The sequence below is a fragment of the Electrophorus electricus genome, chromosome 15, assembly GCF_013358815.1.
Source record: "Electrophorus electricus isolate fEleEle1 chromosome 15, fEleEle1.pri, whole genome shotgun sequence".
Taxonomy (NCBI): domain Eukaryota; kingdom Metazoa; phylum Chordata; class Actinopteri; order Gymnotiformes; family Gymnotidae; genus Electrophorus; species Electrophorus electricus.
In genome coordinates, this window is record NC_049549.1 from 1,888,336 (window position 1) to 1,904,461 (window position 16,126).

Genomic DNA, 16,126 nt, shown 5'->3' on the forward strand with positions numbered 1-16,126 from the left:
AAATGTATGGTTACTTATGTATGGTAAATAGTTATATCACAACTTATATGTTCTGATCATTAAGGAGGAAGAGTCCAGCAGAGTTGCTAAGACGCATGAGTATTACCCTGAAATTAAATCTTCAATGCAAAAAGGATGCAGGCCAGAGAAGGGAAAGGATTGTCACTACATCTGGTCTGAGAATACAGCGCTGTGCTTCGACTGCGCGGGGGGATAATGTGGTGCACATCTGGAGAAACCATTTCCCTGCAACTGGGAATGTGATACTTTTCAAATAGGCCATGGAAGTTTCATAGGAAGTCATACTCATTTTTGTGGACTAGACCTCATGGAGATATACCACCAATAACTACTGCCTGTGTAGTAATGATTGGGTTTACATTGCTTCTCTTAATCATCACTAAAATTCCAAATCAGTACTAGTGTTTTTCATTATTCAAATTCTGATGGAAATGCATTCTATAATAACAGTACAAAAGCAAAACTCTAGAGACCCTTTATCACAACATGCCTTTTATTGAAGATAATCATCACACTGACTCTCACTCTATTTCCTAGACTCTTTCCTCCTGTGCTAGTTCAGCTGCAGCCCTCTGCCATTCCGCTTCTGTCCAATAGGGGTGCTGTGGTGCGGCACCCAAACAATGCAGAGGGCAGCTAGCAGCCTGTGGAGCTTCACTCTTCTCAGCTCCGCGCGTGAGAGTGGACATGAGAATGGGAGTGCTCGGCAGTAGGTCCACCCTGCTCCTGCTCGCGCTGGCCCTGCAGGCTGGCGTGTGTCTGGCCAGCTCGGACGCACCGCGTGGGGTCTCCCTACCGTTCGTCTTTGACCCCAAAGCTACATGTGACCCACCCTGTAAACACGCTGGTATCTGCATACGCAACAACACCTGCTACTGCTCACATGGATATGAGGGAGAGACCTGCCAGTATGGTGATGTTTGCTTTTAGTTTTACCTGTTGAGGGACTGTGGTAATGTTTGCATGTGCGAGTAACATATTTGTTGTAACTCTAGTGAGTGTGTGTGTGTGTGTGTGTGTGTAACATTGTTATTGTAACTCTAGTAAAGGTGTGTGTTTATATAACATTGTTATTGTAACTCTAGTGAATGTGTGTATAACATTTTTATTGTGCCTCTTCTTAATGAACACACATGATGCTCTAAGGTCTGTAAGACTGAAGGTCTTACATTTCTACTACAATGCAATTGAACTTACAGAACAATGTCTTATAAGACTAAATTTTACAGGGTGATTTTTGATTTCAGCAAATTGCAACCCAAAATGTAAAAATGGGGGTGAATGTCTTCGACCTGGAAAATGCAGATGTCCTTCAGGGTTTGGAGGAAGATATTGTCACCGAGGTATTTGAGTGCACTCTACCAAAGCCTCCGTCACTCTGCTATTTCTTAAACACACTCTCACTTTTGTCATTTTAGCCCTTTTTAGCAAGATGCTTGAAGCCATGAAGGTCACATTTTCATGAGAAAACAGAGACAAAGAAAACATTTACTGACATGGAAGCAGAGAGAGAGAGAGAGGCAGAGAGGGAGAGAGAGAGAGAGAGAGAGAGGCAGAGAGAGAGAGAGGCAGAGAGAGAGAGGGAGAGAGAGGAAGAGAGAGAGGCAGAGAGGGGGAGAGAGAGAGAGAGAGAGAAAGAGGGAGAGAGAGGCAGAGAGAGGGAGAGAGAGAGAGGCAGAGAGAGAGAGGGAGAGAGAGAGAGAGAGAGAGAGAAAGAGGGAGAGAGAGGCGGAGAGAGAGAGAGAGAGGCAGAGAGAGAGAGGGAGAGAGAGAGAGAAGAATGGCCTGATGAGTTCTTTAATGGGGTGTTTGCATTTAATAGTGGTGTGCGATGGTGGGTGCTGGAATGGTGGTGAGTGCACTGCAGTGAATGGAGAGGCAAAGTGCATCTGTCCCTCCAGCTGGACTGGCACCAAATGCCAAGAAGGTTTGTTGACTTGATCGATTAAAATATCTGAACTTAATCCCAATTATTAACTTGTGAAAGTTTAAGCAGTAAATGGATCTCCAGAGCTCTTGGGGGCAGAGTTCCAGCTTTTCTCATCTGGTCTTTTTCCACTCAGTGCCCCTCAGTTGTTAATGAAACATGCAGCTGGAGACGTTCAGGGGGCCTACTGCACATGTCCAGACAGCTGATTGGTAACTGCATGACATTCTGAGCATGTGCTCTGCTGTTGTTTCCATAGCAACCTGTCCACAGGGCTGCAGGAATGGGGGCAGCTGCGTGGCTCCAGGAATCTGCACTTGCCCGGAAGGATGGGTAGGGGGTGCCTGTCACACAGGTGAGCTAGCACACACACCACATCAACACAACAGAACTACCTCCGATACTTTGAATTACATAAATACTATGAATGATATGTTTTGTTAGTGTATCATATGTTAACGTAAGCTAACTTATTGAAACAAAACTAAAATACTATTATGATGCCAATAATAAAGTACCATAAATAAAGTGTGTAATTGCATTAAATAATATTATGGCAGCTATTATGGCGTAATACTATTAGACCAGTTGATCACGCTATGACTACACTGGGTGTCTGTGCTGCCATTAAAACCAGCTGAAATACTGCATTCACACCAGCTGCATACATAGCGACACAGTTCGACATGTTCATACATGCTAACATGTTCATCTCTCTGCCCCTGCAGCTGTGTGTAAGAAGCCCTGTGTGAATGGAGGAAAGTGTGTGTCTCCAGACTCCTGCCGCTGCCGTGCTCCTTTCTCAGGGCCCCAGTGTGAGGAGAGGAGAAAGCTCTTCTAGCCAAAGCTCGCGCCACGGCCGCCCTGTGCACAACTGGGGCCTTTTCAGAATGGTGCTATTCCTTAGTGTTTGTTCATTTGATGTTTTACTTTATACATGTTTAGATATTCAACATGCATTTATTATATGCAATGACACAAAATATGCTGTGTAATGGATTATTTACGTGGTAAATACAAAAGACAAAGAATGAAGGTTCACTGGTGAATATACTGTACAAACACGTTAAATATATAAAATTCCATTCAAATGCAAAATCAGCTACAAGTTTTATTACAAGCCTGTTACTCACCATTCTGTACTTTATTTCAATTAGCAAGTATCAGTTGAATTCCAAATATGAGTTACATACACTGATGCAGGAGTTTATACTTGTACCCAGTGTCACCAGTATATTTTGAAATAAAAATAAAACATTTACTAAATAATAAGCCGTGAGAAGTTTCAGATAATTCTATTTCAAATATAAAGTACATATACATTACTCACTCAATCTAAAATACAATAATCAAAATATTTTTCTATAACTAATTTTACAAAATAAAAGAAACATATGCCACTAAAACACACTTTTCTTCAATGTACAGCATTCAAAGAGTCAGGAAATGAGTGGACTTAACCAGCTGGAAAGAGAAATAGAACATGTTTGCAGAGAGTTTGCAGAGGACATCCAGCACGGAGGCTCTGCTCTGCTCTGGCTGCAGGCCACTCCACAGCCAAGCCGGATGAGGTGCAGGCTACACCAGCGGAAAAGCTCCAGAGGGAGAGTCATTCTTCTTCCAGCTGCTGATGAGTTTCACTCATGCACACATGCAAATGTGCAAACATACACACATAACACAACACACACACACACACACACATGCTCAGGCACATACACAAGTTCTCTGTACTTTCTTTATGTTGGGAACAGACGAAGTCTACAGAACCAGCCTCACTGGAGCTTTGGGGGATCCTGGTTCTTCTTTCATCTTCTGGTCTGTTAATGCAGATTTTGCAGCTAAATTACATTCAGTAGCCACAGAGTAATCACAGTCAGAGTGAATAAGCCAGCAGGTAAGTAGCAAGGTCACACAGGTGGAGAGGGGAAGGTGGGCTTACTCTGATGGCACAGGTAGGGCCGCTGTACCCTGGACCACAGTGGCAGAAGTTAGGCAGCACACACCTTCCACCATGGAGACACCTGGACTTGCAGATGGCTGTGCCAGTTACGTAACACATTAGTAACACCACAGTAACAATACCACTGTGCTCACTACTATACTAGATCAATGAAGACGGAAACATGTCAATCGGGACAATGTGGGTGGAGTGAGAGGAGTTTACAAGTGGCGGGGCAAGACACTTTGTTGCACCAATACATGAATACAATGAGCTTTGTGTTTACTTAATCAATCTTAAAAGGAAAATAAAAGAGGTCAAATATTCTCATCCTGGGATTAACAAAACCAACACAACAACAAATGGCAGAGCAATTTTAGCAGTTTTTATCTGTGTGTGGTGTATATACGTGTATTGCAGGGCAGCATGTGGTGCAGGGCAGCTGCACAGTGACTAAGGCCGATATTGTTTGGACTCACGAGTCTGGCACTGGAAGCCCTCCCAGCCTGCAGGACACTGGCAGGTGTTGGGACCCAAACACTCGCCTCCATTTTTACACTTTTGCAAACACACCGCTACACATGGAACACACATTACAACATTACACGTTTCTTAGTAAACCTTCATCATCAAACATCATCAAACACAGACACAAGATTTTTTAAATATTGCTCCAAGTAACTGAATCCTGAATTGTAAGTATTACATTTTTCAAACATCAACCATTTTATAAAAAAGACCCAAGCATAATAAAACAGGAGTATGCTAATTTATGTAAATTTAAGTACTGTCATATCCTGGGTACAGTCAGGAAAGCGCAAGTTCACTCACGGATGTTGCAAATCTTCCCATGCCAACCAGAGACACACGAACAAGTGCTGGGTCCCACACACTTTCCTTTGTTCATGCACATGGGATCACACACACCTAAACAAACATAGGCTTTTACAAGTAGTTCCAATATGACATATGTAACATTAAAAACTGTAAAAGAAAGTATACAATTCCTTTGGCTTGCAGACAACCACACTCCAGAAAAAAAAAGCCAGTGCAGAGTTTGACATTTAATGTTAATTGAAGCCACTAAGTAAATATGAAACCCACTCTTTTGACATCTCTTTCCAGTATAGCCTTCTGGACAGGAACACACGTTATTTCTCATGCACTGTCCACGGTTTTTGCAGGGAGGGCTGCAGACAGCTACAACACACAGAACATAGGGCACATCAGTCTACTCACACTGCCCTAAAGCCCCCTCAGAACCCAGAACACTCCATCTAGTCCATGATGCTCTCTGAACAGCAATGCTCCCACAAGCCTGCTAAAGTATGAATTATGAAATATTTTTTAAAATGTTAACTATTATAGAAAGTTTAGACCTTATCTCAGTCGCAATTACTGACAATCAAGGCTTGCAAAAAGGTGTCAGTACTGCACCTATCTGACACTGTGACCCATAGAAGCCAGTGGGGCAGGCACAGACGCCGGGTTTGATGCAGGTGCCGCCGTTTAGACACACAGGCTTACAGTCCGCTAAAAGGGGAACAGAGAATCCCAAACAAATATAGGATAGGGACAGAGAGAGGGTCAAAATGAAAAGGTCAACACATCTTAGCATAAAGAAAAAGCCACAATCGCAAACCCAGCCTGAAGACATAAAGCAGGCACCTGAGTTACACGTTGGTCCAAACCAGCCAGGTTTGCACTCGCACACATCCGGGGACACACACACACCGCCATTCTCACAGTGCCTGTTACACACCACTGCAGACACAAGCAATAAATGCAGTCAATATACATTACCAACACCCGAGAAAGTGAAGAGAGGATGACGTGGCAACATGACTTGCTCAGTAATTACTGACTGTTACCCCCAATAAAAATTAACCTGAATCTTGTGTTGTGGGTTTAAAGAGCATGCTCACTAATTTCACACCGTGGGCCCACATAACCATAGGGGCAGGTACACAGGTTTCTGGCCAAACAGCTGCCAGCGTTTTGACATGGAGGATTACAGTTAGCTGAAAGACAAGGCAGAGGACACATTTTAACCCAGATTAAGCTCAGGTCCCACCAACTTGAGGAGGAAGGGGAGAAAGTGTGGAGCTCACCTTCCTCACAGGTTGGCCCGCTGTATCCTACAGGGCACTTGCACACGTTGGGCTTCACACACTTCCCTCTGTTCTTGCAGTCAGGACGACAGACGGCTGATAGAACAAAAAGACTCAGATCATGGTTCCAGGGTGGTGGTGGGGGGTGCATGGGAAGTGTAGACGTTTAGGGTAAAAGCTCCTATACATAGGTTAGTGGGTGGAATGTGCATGTCACCTATGTGGCAGTTATAGCCAGTGTATCCTTCTTTGCAGGTGCAGGTGTTAGGCAGCGTGCACTCCATGTTCTGACCACATGGATAACGACACAGCGCTGTACACACAACACAACTACCACTTAAAACAACAAAGTGAGCCTAAAAGCCTCACACTGAATAACACCGAAAACTAGTTGACCCATAGCCTATAGCATTAAAACAGTACAGACCATCACTGATGAAGCGATAGCATTAGAGGGAGGAGCTCACCTTTACAAGTGATGCCATTGCCCTGGTAACCATAGGGACAGGGACCACACTTGAAGTGTCCTGTGGGAGTGAGCTCACAAGGCACCCCGTAGAAGCAGATGGAGCCTGCGCAGGTCCTGTTGCCCCCGACGACCACATCCTCCGGGTCATGCTCATGTGGCTGCAGGTCGGCACCCAGAGGAGCTACAGGCTCAGCGGTTTGGTCAACACTGGAGACAGAGGCCTTTCTGTCGAGAACTGATGATCTCATCCTGCTGGATGGAAGCCTCTCGGCTCGAGCAGGGGGCTCAGCGGGTTTCCGGGAGGAAGAGGAAATGACATCAGGGCTATCCCTTTCCCTGGTGCCTGGTGTCTGCCCTGTAAAAGACTGAAGGTCAGAGGGCCGAGCTTGAGGAATTGAACAAATGCTGGCATCATCTTCCTGCTTTCTGAACGTTGAAGTTGATGACACGCTGATGATACGGCACATGCTACTTTCCACCACCACATCATCAGTTACTGTCAAACCATCTCCACTCACTGGATGCTGATCTTGAAGCGCAGGTTTGGCCATTGCCATGGAGACCTGCAGGGCAGGGACCGCAGATGTACCCAACAGATATGAACCTGCTCTCAAAACACTGGACGCCTGGATAGCATGGGCGTCTGGAGCATGGACTCTGAGCTACCAAGGAAGCAGACACAGGAGAAACTAACAATGCAGGGCAAGAAAACTAATGTCAGAATGAATACAGAAAGACTTGGTGAGCCTTAATCTACTAAAGATCTTGATTTCTGGTTGTACTAAAACGACCCATCATTTTAAATGAATTGGCAAATTTGCAACAGTATATTTTTACACACAACATGACAAAATGCATTACTTTCTACAAACTAATTACAACATTCCTTCTAGTATTGAGCTGCAATCTCCTGCTTCCATTCTTTTATCTGTAGTGTAGAGTAACAAGTCTACCTGGAGCACGGCTGGGTTTGGTGGGTGTGAGCTTAACTCTCCCACGCCACTCGACTGCCGAGTCTTCACCCACATCGAGCAATGCTTTGCCTTTCAACACGTGATGAGTGGGCACTGTTAGTTCACACTCTTTTAAATGAAAATGCATGCAAATCTAGAGTTTGAACAATGTGAGTTGGTGGTCATAAACATCTGTTACTTGTTACTCTCATGGCTCTACTGCAAAAATCAAAAAGCCTTGCCTTACTGGCTTGTAAATTCTATGTCCATCTTTCCACCTAATATTGCTTTAGTAATAATGCCAATAATAACATCAGTAGTTTCAGGACACAAGACATCATTTTGCTAAACTAATGTTTTGACACATACACGGTCCTTTTTCATTCTGTGTCAGCAGGCTTCAGTGAGCTTAATCTACTCATTAGGAGAGGGGGCGCTGAAAGGAGGCGTGGACTCACAGCTCCTCCCATCCCCACTAAGGTGGGCGGGGCAGGGCGCACATTCAAATGACCCTGGTGTGTTTTTACAGGCCACTCCAGGAAAACATGGAGACAGCAGGCACTCGTCAATGTCCTCCTCGCATCTCGCACCTGCAGGGCACACGACATCAAATGGACTAAAACGTTATTCATAAATGATAATAGAGAGCTGAGAGCTGCAACTAACAGCTACATAAAGACATAAAAAAAATACTGCGGTTAATAGTCATGTAGGCAAAGCAACAATTTACCAGTCCAGCCGGCTGCACAGCGACAGGTGAAGGAGTTTAGCCCGTCCACGCAGGCCCCCTTCCGGCAGGGGTTTGGTCTGCAGTCATCCACGTCAACCTCACACCTCTCACCCTCAAAACCGTCGGGGCAGGAACACAAGTACTCACCGCTGCCCGGGGGGAAGTTAATATTGGTAACACAAGAGGCCCCGTGCTGGCAGTCACATTGACGAACTGAGACCTGGAAAACGCGTGGTGAAAGTATTTACATGCACTATAAAGACATATGTTTAAAGCTAGATATCAGAGAAACATTAGATGTAAAAACATTAGAATGATAGAAACATAAGATGAGCTATATGTTAGCATGTTAGGTAAGTATCAGTACGTTCACATTTTAGGAAGCAAATTGGCACCCTCTAGTGGTCATGACAGACACAAAAATATGCGTCAGACATGCCAATATCTTGAGATAAACACTAACAAAAAGGACACGATATTTGTAATATCTGAATTTCTGAAAAACCAAACGGCTTCCCTCAGCCATTCTTATGTTCGCCTACACAGCTGAGCATCGCTCACCTCCACGACAGCCCGCCTCTCTGCATTACAGTCATCCGCCACAGCCAGTCCGAAGCTCACCGGCGAGGACGACAGGGCCTTCCAGATGAGCAGGCCAGCAGGTGAGAGAAACGCCTCTCTGGGACCAGACAGCAGCGTGAACAGAACTGTAGAGCCTTCTGGGTCAGCAGCTACAAACTGGTACACGAAGTTTTCCCCATAAAACGTCTGCAGTTTGGTTTGCTCTGAATGGAACACTGGAGGCTTGTTTTCTGGAACATCGGGATACGATCAGAAAGCAAAACATTAGCGTGTACATCCGTGATTTTGCTTACACTACTAGACACAGACCAGGCCAAATGGCTTAATGCACAAACTTCCCTTCTTAAATTGGTGTAAATATTTACATGAATTCTTTCACGGGGGGGGCTTTGGGGATGTGTGTTCACTCAACAGATGAATCCACATGCATCATCGCTACCATCACTAGGCTTTACTCATGGGTGGTCCCTCCACACATAAAGAAGCAGAACTACATGTCCGTTGGGACAGAGCATGTGGAGGGCTTACTCTCAGCGACGGACCAGGTGTGCGTGGACAGAGCAGGGCGACAGGTGAGGCAGGGACTGCTGGGACTTCGCTCGTCCTTAACGTAACACTGGCCATCGATCTCACAGCTGCCGTTCTGAGGTGTCGGAGCATACATAACCCAAGCACACACAAATTACTGCAGAGTCTGCAAATACAATCAAGTAATGGCTCAGCAAAGAAATCATTTGTCTTCACTTACTGAAAACCACTTTACAGGCATATTGCAGCTGCAAAGTTGGTGATGCTGGACTTCAGCAATAAAAGTGATGAGGAGTGGGAACAATCAGAGTGCTGTCAGACTGATCCCAGCAGGACTGGGGTCTGGATGGCAGCAGAAGTACAAAGGGCTAAATTGTTTCCAGTGGGTTCCTCAAAAATGCAACCATCAGGCCCTGTTGGCGAAGGAGCCATTCTGTCCAAATGCTTCATTATCTCACACGTCAAGATGAATGGGAGTGAAGCCCATAGTCTTGCTAAAGAGTGTTTGCTTTTGCTTTAGAGGAAGGCGTTTGAAGCTTGTAGGCGATCTCTGATCAGGGTGTTCAGGACCTAAAGTGTGTTTACGAGTGTTTGTGCAGGTGAACATTGCCCCTTTGATGATGTCTGCATAACCTTGCTAAACATGCTGTCTGTTGTAAAAGTTCCTGTTAGTCATAACAGGAATTTCTGTCCTTTTCTCTGCGTGTTATCCGTCTGAACATTATTAATATAAATCATGTTCTAATCTGTCTGTAAAGACTTAATTATATAGTCATTCGACTGTAAGTACCATCATTCTGTGGCACATTTCCAGCACTGGAATTTAACTCAGCTTCGAACAGGAAGCAAGCAAGAAGAAGGGCCGCGGTGCATGGCACACACCTTCAGAGCGCAGCGAACAGCAGTGCTGAGCACACACTCCTGACACGCTCCGTCGAACAGTGTGAACACCTTGGCATTGCTGAAGCTGTAGCCATCGTTGGACACCTGCACGGAACAGACGGACCAGGACCTGATTGGCTGACGGCAACGAGAACAGAAGCCCGGCCCCCGAACACGCTTGCAACACTGCCTCACCTTGATTTGCCATCGAGTGACTGGAGGGGGTGAGGCTTGAGCAGACTGAATGTCTTCTGCTGGCAGCTGACATTCTAACACAGAGGAGCTGAGGAACAAGGCAGGGCTCATCACAGACGCTCCCAGCGACCACTCACCGTCCACTATCTGTGCAAGGAAACAGCCCACGATAAGAGCACACACACGCATAAGGGTACACACACATTTTCTGAAGCAGTGTCTTCAAATTGATTTCAAAATATCTGGCTGTTTTTGCTGTACCTTGCATTAATTTTTGGAAAGATTTTAAAGGATGAGCTGACTGGGATGTTACAAGAGCACATTTGACAGACTAAACAGAGTGTGGATACAGACAGACTTGATATAGTCATGCTAGACATCATCAGCGAGGATGCAGACAGACTGGATACAGACAGACTGTGTACAGGTAGACTGGATACAGACAGAGTGGATACAGACAGACTGTGTACAGGTAGACTGGATACAGACAGACTGGATACAGACAGACTGTGTACAGGTAGACTGGATACAGACAGAGTGGACACAGATAGACTGTGTACAGGTAGACTGGATACAGAGAGTGGAGGTCTTCACCTTCTCCTTCATAAATTCACATTTCAGCTCCCTGGAGTTGGTGAAAGCCTGTCCGAGGACACGGATGTTGGTGCAGAGGCTCTGTCGAACGTCACACAGCTCTCCAGGTTCCAAAGCGCTGATCTCTGGAGTCTGATCTGAACAGTCAAAATGCAGCAGACACATTCTACAGAGCACATTAGGGCCTCCCTGAAATAGGCAAGGACAGTGGGCAGTGGTAGCTCAGTGGTTACGGTAATTCACTTGGAAACGGAAGGTTGCCAGTTCAAGTCCCATTGCTGCCAAGTTACTGCTCTTGAGCCCCTGAGCATAACCTTTAACCCTCAACTGCTCAAAGTTGTACTCAGCCATAATTGTAAGTTGCTTTGGATAAAAGCATCAACTAAATGCCGTACATGCTGTCTCAGTTAATTGCTATGAGTCTGAAAATATATAATGTGGTATTAATATTTAGCATTTCTAATCATAACAATGTACAATATACTGTTTACTGTAGGAAATTATACTGTTTGAAATTACTGGCTGACTTTCCTTTAATACACAACATTACACTATGGTTGTGACCTCGTTTTATGGCTCCAGATGCTCACCAGACGCTTGGCTGCAGTCATATGTGCTGAACCCAGGGAAGCACATGCATCCGCTCTCGGTGCACTGGCCGTTACCACTGCAGGAGCTCGGGCACCTGAGGAAAGCCAGCGTTTCCCGGGTCTCCTTCCTGCTCCCCACCTCCTCTGCCAGCCTCCTCTCACACTCGTTCTCCAGGAGGGGCAGGGTGGCACCCAGCCATGCCGCCTCGTCCTTTAGCTGCTGGTCCGCCACGCACATGTCAAGCGCGTGCTCCAGCACCTCACCCAGCAGACGCCGGCAGGCCAGCCCGACCGTGGAGTTCCGCAGGGCCCCCTCGCAGAGCTGCTGGGCGGCCGCCTCCGTCAGGCCGGACTCAGTGGGCCAGGTCGGTGCCGGTGCCTCGGGCTTGCTGGACACAGCGTGGTCCTCTGGGAAGTAATAGGCAAAGCTCTCCAGGTCTGAGTGGCTTAGACTCTGGAAGGCAGGGGATTGTCCGTGCCCCTGGTGCCTGCTTACAGAGTGGACAATCCGGGTGTCGGTGTCTGCTCCCCAAGCGGACTGGCTGGGCCTGTCTGGATGGAGAGAAGAGTCTGGGAAGCTGATGTAATCTGCTGTGACGTCCAGAGAGGGGATGATAGAAGGAGCGCGAAGGCGGGCCGTGTGCGAGCAGGAGGAGGAGCTAGAGGGAGGGCGGGCTCTAGGTCTTGATAGGCCTGGCTCCTGACCACAGTGGCAGTAAGGGGGCATGCTTGCCGTGCTCTCATAGGCTGGGAGTTTGTCAAAAAGACTGCTGCTTGGTGCTAATCTAGCAAAGGAGAAAAAAATTTTGTCATTTATATACATTTGGCCCTGAATGGGATAAAAAATTAATCATTCATGATGTGGTAAAGTACAATTTTAAGCTACTTGTTTGAAAATATATGTATTATTAACATACATGCATACATATATACACATACACACACACACACATACATATATATATATATATATATATATATATATATACGTGCAATATTTTAATGTGGTACTATGTCTTACACATTGTATAAGATGCACTGCTCCTACACTTTCGGCTGAGTTTTTATCATTCAATTAACATAATGGAATAAGGGGAGCTGGCTTCATGGTTAATGAAAAGTCCTACCTCCAGGCGTTAATGAAAGAAGCACTGTCCTGCACAGCTTTGCCACCCTCTCTATGGTAGTCATTGAGCGGCTGACCATCGAAAGTTCCACACAGGCCCTCAGTGTGGCCCCAATCTGAACCAGGGGCCGTCATGCTCAGACTCATGCCCCACTCCGCTACATCTGCCCTCACAAATGCCCCTGAGGAGAAGCTCACCTGCAAAGAACAGAGCACGTGCCCTCTGACCGATGGGAACTCAGCAACGAGAACCCTGTTTCCACAAAGGTAACAAGCCATTGTTCAAGTCTGGCTCTTTAAACAAACCAGTAAAGTGAGCAAGTGTCTGCTTTTTCCACCAGACACAACCCACACGTTATATTTCTTCATGCAATGTAACAGTTAGAAGAGAACTAGTCGCCCCCTCATATCTTTGCATACACTCTAGCCAAATGGCAGACCTAAGATTGAAGACAGCAGAGTTGGTGCTAACATCCGGTCTGAAGGTAAGTCCTCGTCGGAGAACGCAGCCTAGGTCTTTTTTTTCCGACTCACCGTGACTTTGCGGCCCTGATAGGACTCTGTGATGCGCATGTTGCTCTTCTCCTGACCTCTGCTCCTGACCGAGAGGCGAGGCTTCGTCTCTCCGGCCAACCCGTCGCACATGTCAAAGGTGACGACGTGGCCGGCGTCTCTGGCTGCGAAGCCGCAAGCGCAGGACGTGGGGTGAGGGGTCGTGCTGGCACACTCCCGCTGGCGCACGTGCACCTCGAGCGGCCAGGCCTGGCTCCGGTATAGCACGAAGGTGCCGATCTGGAGATTATCATACCTCCTGGGAACAAGGACATGAGGGAAAGGCATGTGGTCTGTGCTTCCTGCACCTTCTTCTACTCTGACGCTACTGTGATGATGCATGAAAAGGAACAGGCTAGTCATTGCAAAGATGGATTTTACCGCACCTGCCGTCAAACGTGATGATGTGTGGATCAGTGAAGGAATAACAGTAACCAGCTGGGATGTCCTTTACGGTTATCTGGTGAAAAAAGAAGCACACAAAAATGCACAGCAAGTAAACAAAGAAAGAGAGGCACTTCTATATACAGTATATATTACACACACACACACACACACACACACACACACAAAGCAGTAATGATTGCTTTTTGTCTACCTGCACACTTTGGGGTGTGTATCCATTCCAGAGGAAGTTGCTGCTGACTATAGGTTGGACATAAATCTCAGTGCTTCTGTCTCCATCGGTGATGATGTCGGTCACTGGGCGGTAACGAAGCATCACTCGGCTACACACTCCGTCACGGCAAGGAGATGACACCTGAAACAGTGCCACCTCACAGGCTGACAGAAGCAGGTCAGGACCCAAAGTCTCCTCACCTGAGCACAGAGAAGCCTTTTAGCAACACATGGCTATGGAGGACGATGTCCTAGTGCTGACCAGCCATATGAATTATTTACTTGTTAAAAACTGTATGAATGATGATAAGACTCAGAGAGAAACACTTATAAGAAGTCATACACTGATGAATGAATGAATGGATAATTGCATGAATGACCAACTACAAAGTAAATTTACTATAGTTTCCTGGAAGATGCCCATATCTGCAGTACATAGAAACTGATTTAATAAGAATTCTGACATAACAAGAGTTCTTTCAAAAAGATCACTAGGAATAGAACAGAAAAACACTGCAGTTACAGTAGATGACGGTAGACCAGTGTGTATCTGTGTCAGTTACAGTAGATGACGGTAGACCAGTGTGTATCTGTGTCAGTTACAGTAGATGACGGTAGACCAGTGTGTATCTGTGTCAGTTACAGTAGATGACGGTAGACCAGTGTATATCTGTACCTTGGCTCCTGGTGCTGAGCTGTAACTGAAGGGAGCATGTGTGTAGAAGGCAGGGCAAGGGAACAGTGCTCTCCACCAGCAGCTCATACTGCTTCCCATCCTCTGAGACAGAGGCGAGCTCAGGCCGTAGCTATGGTCCAAGCACACAACAAAGTTAGGATGTTACATGCTGGGATTTGTAGTCCAACCAGACAACAAAGCGAGGACATTGCATGGTGGGATTTATAGTCCAACTGCACAAGGGATCATGTCAAGGCAGGATGGCCATGAACATACTCGAATCCCTGCAAAGAAGTCGCTGCTCTCCACTGTGACACTTTGCAGGTCTGGAACATCTAGAAAGAAACTGGAGCAACTGCAGTAGATCTGGAGAGACAGAGAGAGAGAGAGAGAGAGAGAGAGAGAGAGAGAGAGAGAGAAAGAGAAAGAGAGAGTGAGAAGAAGAGAGAGAAAGATGGGTGACTGTCACGGGACCCCCCCAAGTATGGCCTGCCGCATGCAGGGGGGGTTCACTCTTGTTTGTGGCCACAACCCCGTGAGGGCACACACCTGTACGGGGTTAATTGTTAGTGTTTGTTAGGCTATTTAAACCCCTGTCTGTGTGTCCCCTCACTGTTGTTCATTGTTTCTCAGAGTCAGAGCATATGTTAGTATCCATGTTTGTCTAGCCTGTGTTTATGTCACAATCTTTATCGTTAGTGTTAAGTGTGTTTATGTTCACTGTTAATGTTATGTGTGACTGCCACCATTGTCTATTACGTGTTGTGCCATTAAATGTTTTGCAAAGTCAAGGGAGTCTGTGCGTCCTGTTCCATGCCCTGCGGCACTCGGGCCATCACAGTGACTATGTTCATATATGAGAAATTTGCTTAAATAACACAAGTGCAATTTGTAGATTATTTTTTATGTAAACTGGCAGCTTCAATAAGTTTGCAATGAGTCTCATATGGGTCCACATATATAAATGAATGTTATTAATGTTTTCACATCATATGGCACATAGAGTGCATTTATGCTACAAACTGTTTTTGCATACTCATATGTAGCCCATTAATACAAAACAAGTCTTTTGACTTTTGAAAACTGACTGCATGAAGTGGTTACCCTGTCTCCAAGACGCAGATTGATCCCATCCAGCTCGATGAGGGCGGAGCTCTGTAAGGTGGTCTCACGTCTGAGCTCCTCCCTGCTGTCGTCTGGGGCCAATCGGTACCAGGTCACAACAAAGCCCAGGGAGCTGTTCCCACTGTTGCCGTCAAACACGCACTTCAGGTACACGTTGCCGCCAGACACCTCTGCCGTGATCTCAGGCATGGAAGGGGGAGGGGCCTGCTTATGTGCTAGAACTTAGAAAGATTATGCAGTTATATATTTCTATAATTATAGGTTTATGTAGTTTGGCAATTATACAGTGTGTCAATTAAAGCAGATATATTTAATAGTGCTGCAAATTTGAGGCATGCTTCCCAGGTTTGGATGAAGGCCATGAAGAGCGAGAGTAGAAAAGATTGTTTTGGGATATATCAGGGTATATCTAGTTAGATAAAGCAGTAAAGAACCACTCTCTGTGACCATGGCCCTCAAAGGTGATGGTGGAATCGGGGAGATTTGGTCCATGCGAGGGTGGAGG

At 46.0% G+C, this 16,126-nt stretch overlaps 2 protein-coding genes across 3 annotated transcripts in view; one reads left to right on the forward strand and one right to left on the reverse strand.

Annotated features, from left to right (window-relative positions):
• Nucleotides 1–660: 660 nt before the first annotated feature.
• LOC113587110 (von Willebrand factor D and EGF domains) lies at nt 661–3,220 on the forward strand. Its single transcript, XM_027025627.2, has 5 exons — nt 661–934; nt 1,269–1,364; nt 1,844–1,948; nt 2,208–2,303; nt 2,677–3,220. Exons 1-5 carry the CDS (start codon nt 709–711, stop codon nt 2,787–2,789), a joined length of 636 nt encoding a protein of 211 aa, XP_026881428.2. The 5' UTR covers nt 661–708; the 3' UTR covers nt 2,790–3,220.
• The window catches only part of vwde (von Willebrand factor D and EGF domains), a 13,488-nt gene continuing 435 nt past the window's right edge, over nt 3,074–16,126 (reverse strand). Inside the window, exons 2-29 of one of the 2 annotated variants that reach the window (XM_027025626.2) lie at nt 15,601–15,842; nt 14,773–14,862; nt 14,497–14,626; nt 13,801–14,021; nt 13,589–13,662; nt 13,185–13,461; nt 12,652–12,848; nt 11,525–12,309; nt 10,935–11,071; nt 10,341–10,487; nt 10,146–10,250; nt 9,264–9,378; nt 8,715–8,965; nt 8,154–8,373; nt 7,882–8,013; nt 7,424–7,513; nt 6,989–7,132; nt 6,469–6,825; nt 6,219–6,314; nt 6,002–6,097; nt 5,816–5,911; nt 5,559–5,654; nt 5,328–5,423; nt 4,995–5,090; nt 4,722–4,817; nt 4,370–4,465; nt 3,891–3,988; nt 3,074–3,768 (exon numbers count right to left, since the gene is read on the reverse strand). In XM_027025626.2, coding sequence (XP_026881427.2) covers nt 3,757–3,768; nt 3,891–3,988; nt 4,370–4,465; nt 4,722–4,817; nt 4,995–5,090; nt 5,328–5,423; nt 5,559–5,654; nt 5,816–5,911; nt 6,002–6,097; nt 6,219–6,314; nt 6,469–6,825; nt 6,989–7,132; nt 7,424–7,513; nt 7,882–8,013; nt 8,154–8,373; nt 8,715–8,965; nt 9,264–9,378; nt 10,146–10,250; nt 10,341–10,487; nt 10,935–11,071; nt 11,525–12,309; nt 12,652–12,848; nt 13,185–13,461; nt 13,589–13,662; nt 13,801–14,021; nt 14,497–14,626; nt 14,773–14,862; nt 15,601–15,842 — 4,592 coding nt within the window. In that variant the 3' untranslated portion in view covers nt 3,074–3,756. The remainder of the gene's footprint in view (nt 3,769–3,890; nt 3,989–4,369; nt 4,466–4,721; nt 4,818–4,994; nt 5,091–5,327; nt 5,424–5,558; nt 5,655–5,815; nt 5,912–6,001; nt 6,098–6,218; nt 6,315–6,468; nt 6,826–6,988; nt 7,133–7,423; nt 7,514–7,881; nt 8,014–8,153; nt 8,374–8,714; nt 8,966–9,263; nt 9,379–10,145; nt 10,251–10,340; nt 10,488–10,934; nt 11,072–11,524; nt 12,310–12,651; nt 12,849–13,184; nt 13,462–13,588; nt 13,663–13,800; nt 14,022–14,496; nt 14,627–14,772; nt 14,863–15,600; nt 15,843–16,126) is intronic. The other variant, XM_035533892.1, reaches the window with a different exon arrangement.

Coding starts and splice junctions, on each gene's coding strand:
- LOC113587110 (XM_027025627.2), top strand. CDS start 709: ATGAGAATGGGAGTGCTCGGCAGTAGGTCCACCCTGCTCCTGCTCGCG. Junction 935..1,268: donor GGGAGAGACCTGCCAGTATG/GTGATGTTTGCT, acceptor TTTTGATTTCAG/CAAATTGCAACCCAAAATGT. Junction 2,304..2,676: donor AGGGGGTGCCTGTCACACAG/GTGAGCTAGCAC, acceptor CTGCCCCTGCAG/CTGTGTGTAAGAAGCCCTGT.